This window comes from Zeus faber, assembly GCF_960531495.2.
Source record: "Zeus faber genome assembly, chromosome: 11".
Taxonomy (NCBI): domain Eukaryota; kingdom Metazoa; phylum Chordata; class Actinopteri; order Zeiformes; family Zeidae; genus Zeus; species Zeus faber.
In genome coordinates, this window is record NC_137205.1 from 11,888,526 (window position 1) to 11,898,746 (window position 10,221).

Sequence of the window (10,221 nt, forward strand, 5' to 3'; positions counted from 1 at the left end):
ACCACCCTTTCTATAACTACCATAATCCATACTATGGACCGGAGAGGTTTGAACCTGCGGACAGTCCCGCTTCTCCACTTTCGCCTGAAGAAACTTCAGTCCCACTGTCTCAGATTCCTGATGCCCCACTGCGCCCGCGCTCTTCATACAGCTCTTATCTACCTAGCCATGAGGTGCCACTCATGGGTCGCATACATTCTATTACTTCTACTCCAGACAAGAAGGACCCAGAAGCCATGTCTTCGACCACACACTCGATTTCTGATGTCAAACCCCTTTTCCCCTTTAACCCCTTCTACTACTTTGATCACTATAACTGGCTTGGAGGGTACATGGGTGACCAGAAACCACACCCCGAAGCCAGCACGCATTCAGAAAGGGCACCTTCAGGGGCAGAACCACAGTCTTTTTGGGATCCTGCTATGAAAATGAATCACCCTATTTTTACTACTGAGGAGGCGTATCCAAGCCTGCCCCAGCCAAATTTCAACTCCTGCGCAGGTCCTCAACATCCAAACACCGATGAAACTGAAGATTGCCAAGGTAAAAAAAACAACCTGCTAAAGCTGTGAAACATTTCCAAACATTTTGGGGGAACAATGTCCTCTAAGTTGGTAAATATAGTTGGCAACTAATGATTTGTTTATTTTTCATTGGGTCATATTATTCTGTTGCTATGGCTGACGTTTAAACTGAATGCATTTGTATGAAATGCTGGCTTTAATGTTGTGCCTACACTACAAACCACAACAAGGAGACAGAACAATTCCCTTCTATCCTAGATGGGTAAACGGACTGAAACACATTCATGATTGTAATCATTTAACAATAAGAGCACTATCAGCTGTAGTTCATGTCAAAGGTGCCACCTGTCTGGCACGTCCACTTGTTTTCTTTGATTTTTTTTTGTTTTTTTCAGATGTTTTCGAGGCTGCCGTGTACACGCCCTCGGTCTCTCCCTTTGGCCTTGGCCCTGAGTCAAACCAAGACTGCAGCAGCTTATTAGGCTGCTGTTCTTACGCCACAAATGGTAAGTCCCTCTCGAGGGGATGTTGTCGAAACATGCCTGTTACACAGCGAATCGACACAATAAAATAAAATATATTTATTTTGTGACATAACCGACGACTCCATGAGTTCTTGGAAGAAGAACCACGTTTCAACACATATACTGCACGACATTTTGGTGTGTGTGTGAAACACCGTCACATTTGGACAATCAATCAAACCCATAACTTATTTAGCCAGCAAATGTGAAGGGAAGGTGCCAGTGCTTGGGGACCTTAATCGTGTGTGTCCGTCGACAGGTTGTGCCATGGGGCAGCACTTCATATTTCTCATCCCCAACTGTGTGGCTAAGCCCACGGTTTCCCCCCCCGGACACCCCTCCGACTCCAGTGACAGGTCCTGCACGCCTCAGAGAATGACCTCCGACCCCCACTTATACGCCGTGCCCCTGGACGGCTGCGGCGTTCATACACACGTAAGATATCACCAAACAGAGTAATCATTAAAATAATAGTAATTATTTAAAAAATCTCGATCCATTGATAACTTTATACTTTTTTTTTTGGTCCTTATTCAGATGGCCGGTGATGTGGCAGTTTACCGGTTGGAAGTCCAAGGTACCGTTTATCTCCAGCCGGACCCCAATGGCATGCTCAAGGAAAGGCCTATCAGGTAATGTTGTGCTGTATGAGACATCTCGGACAGCTCCAAAGTCTATTTCGTGACCTCCCCAAATTCCTTTCCATGATTCATACCATCACTTTTAAGTTAGAACTGCTTGTGTCCACCACCAGGTTCATGGTGGAATGTAGATCTTCTCCGGAGTATTTACATACGATGAATTTCCGAGTCTTGAATCCAACTCCTGTCTGGCCCATGTTGGCAACAGTGTCTGTGCAGACAAGAATTGCTAAAGGTGCGAAATGTATCCATGGTGGTTAATCTCCAAGAAAAGACCATACCAGACAAGAGATTTGTTTTGTGTTGCTCTTAGACGAGTCGTTCACCAGCTACTACGCAGAGCCTCACCTGCCCCTCAGCCTCCTCAGAGGCCGGCCGGTCTACGTGGAGGTGAGCCTGCTGAACCCCCCAGGTCCGGAGTGGGATCTCCTGGTTCAGTATTGCCTGGCCTCCACGCCCTACACCAGCTGGGGGCTCATATACGACGGGTAGGTGCTTCTAACAGAGGGTTGATGAAAGCATCCACAGAGCCTGGTCTGACCGCTCTTTATGGTCCCGTGCTGTTCTTTTGCCTTCAGATGTCTGAGCCATGACGCCTCCCAGCCTCGCACTGCGCTGCCTACACCACCCACCCGCCCCCGCCACACGCAGAGGCTCACCATCACCAGCTTCCTGGCACTACCTACGAGAGGTCCTCTCCATTTGGAGAACGTGGAAAATTCCCATTTGGATGACCTAGAGGTAGTTTGTGATTCATGGGGGGGGGCGAATTTGTTGACTTTTACTCGTAGAGTCATGGTGGAAGGTTTTAGTTCAGTTTGAATGATGCAAACTGGATGGAATGGGGAATTTGATATGGGCATGTTTGGTCTGCCTGCAGGTCAACTTGATGTGCTGCACAAAGGTTTGCCCTGGTGGAGATGGAGACTGCACCTTCAGCTGCTCCGGGAGTGACTTAAACACTTTAACTAACCTGAAGGGATGTCACAGTGAATGACGTGTGTAGGTGCTGCTATGGGAAAGGCTTTCAGAGTAGACTTTAATTTAGTATTTTCTATGTTTCAACTTGTAATAGAAGTTGGTAAGCGTTCTAAGGATCTTATGTCATGTCACTTGATCTCAATATCCAACAGCATAAATTTGACAAAGTAACATGATGCCAAATGCGAACCACAGTTGTTTTATTTTCTACATCTTGTGGTGGCTCTTTGAACATTGCAAAGAACATTGTGTCTTTGTTTGCATGAAGGATAAAGCAGAAGATTAATTTAGATATTATGTAAGATGTTCTGTGACGGAAACTAAAATAGAATAGTTATATTGCCGCTTTCCCTCTACCTATAGAATAGTGTTTTGAGATATTGGTCAAAATAAAAGCTAAGTAACATCAGAGTATTCTACCAAGACTAAATTATGATTTAAATTGGTTGCTATGTCACAATATTCCGTTCACAATTTACAGGTGCTGCTGCCGTTCTTTTCTCCCTCTAGAGCAGAGTGACAAATGACAAGAAGACTCTCCTGCACTTCCATGAAAAATAATATGGATCTTGAAGATAGTGGAAAACATATTTATTTTGAAAATAAATGTAACATTTACACAACACAGTGAATGTCTTATTAGCAACAGGACAAGCAGATAATCTACACATAAAAAAAGAGAAACATTTTGATCATTTTTTTTGATTTTCTTCCTATTACACATTTGTATTTGGTCCCTTTCAAAGAAAAAACAAGGTCAAAGTAAACAAAGCAACTTAAACTGCATTTTAATTACTAGTGGTCCCTTTTAGTACAAATGTTCCCTTAAGAGCAAAGCAGCCTTTCGCCTTCACGGCTTTGAAGCATTTCAGATAAAATATTTTAGAACCAGGATGCCATCACAGCTTGACTAGTTAAAGTGTGGCTCAATATGCATATGCTTGATATTTTTTACAACAACATTGGAAGTCTGTTTCCCTAAATTAAAATACCTGGAAAGTACCTGAACAATGAAGTGGAAAAACAGTGGAAACAACTTTCTGGGACAAGAATGAGAAGAACTTCCACATCTGTGTTATCCCACAGGTGACATTGGGAGTTCTAGTAGGACCCCAGTAGGGAATTGTGGTGTTTCTTGAGCAGCTGGATGAGGATGACTGCACAGACCAGGGTTAAGATCTATGACAGACACCCAAAATGGACAGGTGTATAGGGTTAAGAAAATGGAAATGTGGAATTACAGGTACTGTAATTTGCCATCTGGGAGGGGCATGCATGGGGAATTTGAGAGAGGCAACCTTGCATATCCTTCTTGCTTAGGATATGTAACAGGCCTTAGTGGTGGGAAGAAGAACACGTAGAAGAGCCAGAGGATGGAAGAATAAGGTAGAACAGGGATGTCAACAAGCGCATACTAAGCCAGAGCAGCAGTGAGGGGAGGAACCGCCACAGGATCTGGGCGAGGGAGGTACAGGAGCTCTGCTAGAGGATCTGGGCGAGGGAAGCTGTCAGAGGTGCAGGCCGGGCTGAGCTGGGGGCATGCGGGGGAAATGGAAAGCATAGAGGTAGCCAGGTGGATGTATTCAGGAGAGCCGTGGGGACGCAGGAGCTTTCTACTGAGGCAGAGACTGCACAACAGAGCTACGATCTAGAAACAATGAGAAATGGATGGAAAGAGTGCAGCAGAATGAGGAGCGGGTATATTAAAGAGGAGAAAAAAAACAAAAAAAAAACTCAGTACAACAAAGGCAGTGTCGATGTGTCACCATCATGACATTTTAGCTGACAATAATTATAAGAATAATTGCGACTAACAACTGTCTTTTGTTCATTTTATGCCAATACTCCCATAATAGTGTAGGGAGGACAATAGACATTGGCACTTGGATAAAAAATGTGGGCATGTCGTTAATTGATGAAACGCACCAACTTTGCATTCTATTTGTTGCAACATTTCTCACGATGGCTTTAAATTCCCCTTGAATTTGGACGGAAACATTATTGTAGAATCAAACAATTTAACAAAATGATCCAGATCAGGCGGCTATATAATAATAGTAACTGCTCTTGTGATTTATTTTATGACATTCCCCTAAATCATACCGGCTTCCTTCCTATTCCTCTAGTCATAGTTCCTCAAATATTATATACTATTAAATACCCCACATCTGTACTACAGCTTTTGACAACCCAAAGATTGTATTTATTTATTTTTTATTAAGTATTTAAAGGTTTCTACATGGACGAGAATAACAATTATCTTGTGTCTGTCGTTGAACGATATTTAAGATGCAGTGCGGTTTAAAGTGCAGTACGTGATATTGTTGCCTACCAGAAAGACTCCGTTTCCAAAGAAGATGGCCATCGCCAGTGGCGGTTTCGCCCCAAAGACGTTTGGGATGACAGTGATGCATGACTGTGTGTTGACAGAAGGAGAGATTCTAAGAGCCTCTTATGTTACACAACCAATTTATTACTATTAAAAAAACAAATTCCTGAAAGTAACAAATTCATTCCTGCGTAACAATACTGACTTTAATCGTAAGAAAGTACTTACAGACATGAAGACATCAAAGCCTGATTTATTGGGACAGGTACCGGAGACCGCATCCAGCCCAACTACCCCAACTGCACCGCAGCAATTCAGCTACAAACATAGAAGGAGATTAAAAATGAAAGATGCCATATACAAAAATTCTAATATTTGAATGCCGGGAAAAGGAATGAATCACTTTTTGAGCGTTGATCACAATTTGCGCTTACCGTGTGATGCAGCACTGTCAGGATGCCTGCGACGATGGGGTCTCCCGTCAGCGAGAAAATCGTGTACAAGACCGTGTAGAACCCCAGGAAGCGTACACCGATCTGGATCGTTAAATAAATAAATGAAGCATCTTTGCGTCTCCCCTCTTTGAATCCCAGTTGCCGTTTAATAGTTTGATAGCGGTGAGAGTGCGGTTTTCCATTCTTCCAGGTGCCACATGCACACACACACACACACACACACACACCTCATCCCTCTTGGCGTAGACGGCGATCTGGGCTGCGATCAGAACGGCCAACAGGGCGAGGAGCTGTGAGGAACGGGAGGAACAGGCGGTCAAAAACAGTCGTCTCGAAATAGCGCCTGTTGAGGTGCTCTCCCTCCGGTCTACTCCCTTCTCTTTTGGCCCATTTCATCTTTGTTTGGGGAAGGAGGTCCTGTGGTCGTGTTTTGTCTTTGATTCACAAGTTTGGGTTTATCATTTGCTTGCTACACCTTGTGAACCTTTGCGGAAATAGTCTTTTAGACCTTGGGCGTTTTGAAAGTGTTGACTTGTCTTGTCTGATACCATGTCTGTCCACTACAGTGGATTGGGAAGAGTTGCATTATCATAAAGGTTTCCCTTGCAAGACGAGAGACCTCAATTTAATTTGTTGACTTTGGTTTACGTGGTTTTTTTTTTCCACTTTTGCATTTAAAGTTCAATTATTTGATCACATCTAGTAGATGCACTCAACACTTGGGGCTTTGAAAGGTCGTTTGTGGAAACGGAACTCAGGAAGAGGTTTGTTCAGCTCAGTCCTCGACTTTTTTTTCTGCATTCTAATCTTATTGAAATTGTATTTTATAAAATAATCGAGCTACATTTTCTCTCTCACAGGGTTCGTTCTGGCATTACAAAATGAAATTCAAGGACTTTGATGGACATTTTTAAGAAACTATTTTTTCACGCAAAACTATTATTTATTTTCAATGTGATCTTTATTATTTATAATATAAATATAGGCAAAGGCAAATGTAGTTTAACCAATAGAAAAGAACTTGGTAGTGAGCTGCTCACCACGGCCAGCATCGATCTATTCCGCTTGTTGCCTCCTCCACAGCAAGCCACAAAGAGCATCACCACACCGAGTACAATCAGCACAATCACACCTGAGCAGCGAGGAGACACGTCAGACCACGATGCGGATTCAATAAACAAATACATTCTCTGAAGACTGAAGATTTTGTTCATGAGAAACTCACCTGTGGCAAACAGACTTGAAAGTTCATAGGATTCCCTGGTATTGGGGCTGAATCTCAGCCAAAGGCCAACTCCGAACAGGACGGTGCCCACCAGCTGCCGAGCCGAAAAAGCAGAGCGAAAAAAAGGTTATTTATAAAAACGCCAGTGCATATTTACCCGACAAAAACAGTGCGGCAGCGGGAGAATTATGCATTCAACCTGTAAAATTTGCCACCTTGGGTTTATGTATAGGCAATTCTTGACGGAGCGCTGGGTCATTTCCTTGGAACTTGGCTTAGAGCGGCGTCGTACATTTTGTGTGTTAACATAACGTTTCCCGTCACGAGGAAACGAAAAAGGAACCGAACCATCCGCACCTGACGGAGAAATGGCAGAGATGCAGCTGGAGATAACCGTGCGTATCCTGGCTCTATAGACATTTCCCCTCAACGGCCCTAGAAGATATATAAGGTTGAAGAAAAACCCTTGTATCAAAAATATCCCGTTGATGGTGGGTTTTTTTTCTTTAATTCAAGCCTTTTCGGGTTTGATAAATCAGGAACGACTGTGTCTTGGTTTTGCCCTTTTTTTGTTATCATTTTATTCAACTTCTTGTTTTTGCCCTGTTTCGTTGTAGTTATAGCTGACACAACGTTGTTTGTCAATTATCCGGTTTATTTCTCCTGCCATTTCAGATTCCGTCTCCCCTCGGGTTCTTTCCCTCCCAATCGGCCTGTGACAACATGTCGCTCTCGGCCTGTCTACGCATAGACTCCGGTCTGGTTCACTCTGGCGGTGTCAGATTGTCTCGTTTCTTCTACCTGGCTTTCCAGAGTCCTTGCCTGCCTGGTACTGGCCCAGTTGCCGCCTTCTGGATTCTGGACTCACCCCTCCGCCTGCCCCTTTCGGGTTGCTGGCTGTACGGACTGATTGCCTGTTTTTTGACCCCTGCCTGTTTTTTGCAATTAAACCTTTGATCCTTTGCACCTACTGCTGAGCCTCCGTTGTGTCCTCCATATGGGTTCCCCAGACGGCACTCGTGAAAGTGTCATGACACACACAACAAAATTCAGTTTTAATTCCACATTGTTTAAAAAACACAAAATAAGGTATACTTTTATAATAGGCAATTTACGCCTAAATAAGCGCCCGAATCAAATAAACCTCATTATACACTTACTGTATATATTTTCGATATTCAAGATTCAAGAGGTTTATTTGTCGCATACATATACATACGTTCAAACATATATGCAGTGAAATGTCTTACTTACACTATACAAGACCTGGAAGAGTGTGAGGATGCCTTTGCACAGTTGGCTGCAGGTGTCCATGGTGGAGAAGCGTCGGGAAGCCTGGCCGATGGGAGAGGAGTTTAGTAACCTTCTGCCTTTGTTTGACACAAATTCCTAAATTCATTTGGTACAGTATTTCTAATGCCATTGAGAGGTTCCATATGCATGGTGGATGGCTCACTTTGGGTGGATATGGGTCACTTTTAGGCCGTCTTAAATGTGACCTAGTCAACCGATCAGAAGACAGAAAGGAAAATGCGATATGAGAAGAAACAAAGAAGATACATATGGTTTTAGACTTCTGTTAAGTGATGGAGGGTGCAAACAATGTGTTTGGAGTGAACAAATACTTGAAACCGTTGTAAAATGGGGGTACTGCAGGGGGTACTCAGACCATGTCTAAAAGTGTGTTACCTTTAAAAATACCAATGCCATGCCACATATTTCCAATGCAACCCTTTTTAATGAGCATATCGGCAATACGAAATAAATAAAAGCACTCCTTATATCACTTCATCTTACAAACAATAAAAAAGGATTTGAATTAAGATAACTACCATCGTTATTTTTGGAGAAAATAGTGATTGATATGCCTTGATCTTGTGTGTGTGTGTTTATGTTTTAAAATTATGGTAATGTAAAATTATACTATTCTAATTTATTCTAACTTGATTGTGGACGGATTTCTGTTTTTTTTTTTTTTTTTCTGCTGCGTTTTTACTGATGTGACGATAGTCATTGGTTGAAGAAGCGACGGACAACGACATGCTCTTACATGCGCTCTTTTTTTCCTGGGGTAGAAGACAAAAAAACGTTGTCCCCCCAAAAACGTTGTGGTCTGCACCACACAGGCTCTCTGAATTCCAAGCAACGCTGCTCTCTCAGAATAATCAGAATATGTTTCACATAAAGAACACAATTTTTTTTCAAACATAATGATAGTCTTGAAAAAAAGCATTTTCTTATAATAAGAAACAACAATGGGACGTGCGTGACGCGCCACGGGATGCACTGGGCTTATTTCGGTTTCGTTCAATTAGGAAACGGAGGAAAATATAAAAAACGAATTTAAAATAAATAAATATAAATATATATATATAAATAAATAAACAAATAAAAACACTCGCTGTCTCTTGTAAAGGAAAAATAACAAAACTCGCCAGTTACTTCAAAACCAGCCCCAAATATTATATACCCGATCAATGCTATTTTTTGCCAGCCCAAAGTCATCAAAAGTAGCCCGAAAAACACGCACACCTGCAGTAACCACAACTCCAAAACAGTTAAAACCATTGTGATCCTTTAAAACCTCATTTTCATTAGACACGAGTTTCCCCATCATTATGGGGAAACTCGTGTCTAATGAAAATGAGGTTTTAAAGTCTGCAACGACGACATTGTTTGCATACTTGCTTTTCAACCACAAAAGAAATGCGATAATAACGGAAAGAGTAATAAACAGTTTTTAAAGGTGAATAAACGAATAACGTCGCCCACCTGGCTTCTGCAGCGTTTCTTCTCGCTGCCCCGCGGTGTGGCTGCGGGGCGCTCTTATATGGGTACATCACGGCGGAAATCCCGAATATGGTTTGGACACGACCGTTTGTGACGCGGGGCCCTGCCCCTTCAACAAACCGAACCCTCCCATTGACTGGAGCGCTTGAGTGACCCGGAGGCCACCACCGGCAGCGGAAAGGGGCGCGTCTGCTCGGGAAACGAAACCGCCACACGAACCGAACTCCGGAGCAGCGGGAAAGGAAAGTGAAACAGGGCGCACAGGACGTGCAGGGCGTGACACCGTGGCGCAAAGCATCCTCCGGAACAGTATTTGGTTGCTGAAAGAAGAAAGAAGGAGAAACAGTCTTTATTCGTCGCACAGCACACCACACTACAACACATGCTTGCACACACACACACACACACACACACACACACACACACGCACACACGCACATGCTTTGGATGCTCATGAACATCCACTTGGACAGTGCGAGCTGGGCTGACTTCCTGTCTTTGGTTCGCTCATTCGACCCAAGACAGGTCCCGACTCCACCGACTCACAAGGCTGGCAAAGAGCTTGATCTCATTCTTGCTCGGAGCTGCACCACGGACAACCGAAGGGTCACTCCTCTTCATCTCTCTGACCACGTCTTCATCCACTTCAATGTCTACCAAAACAACCCCCCCACCTCCCCACCCATGGTTACTATCCGCCGCAATCGCCGCAACCTGTCCCCCACCCACTTCTCCTCTGTGCTCTCCTCTTC

The 10,221-nt window shown here is 43.5% G+C and overlaps 1 protein-coding gene across 1 annotated transcript; it reads right to left on the reverse strand.

Moving 5' to 3' along the window:
* Positions 1-3,244: 3,244 nt before the first annotated feature.
* Positions 3,245-9,474, reverse strand: cd9r (CD9 molecule related). Its single transcript, XM_080008981.1, has 10 exons — positions 9,452-9,474; positions 8,136-8,178; positions 7,934-8,014; positions 6,680-6,773; positions 6,495-6,586; positions 5,682-5,744; positions 5,434-5,535; positions 5,228-5,317; positions 5,003-5,086; positions 3,245-3,849 (listed from the first exon to the last, which is right to left on the reverse strand). Exons 3-10 carry the CDS (start codon positions 7,991-7,993, stop codon positions 3,772-3,774), a joined length of 663 nt encoding a protein of 220 aa, XP_079865107.1. The 5' UTR covers positions 7,994-8,014; positions 8,136-8,178; positions 9,452-9,474; the 3' UTR covers positions 3,245-3,771.
* Positions 9,475-10,221: the final 747 nt, after the last annotated feature.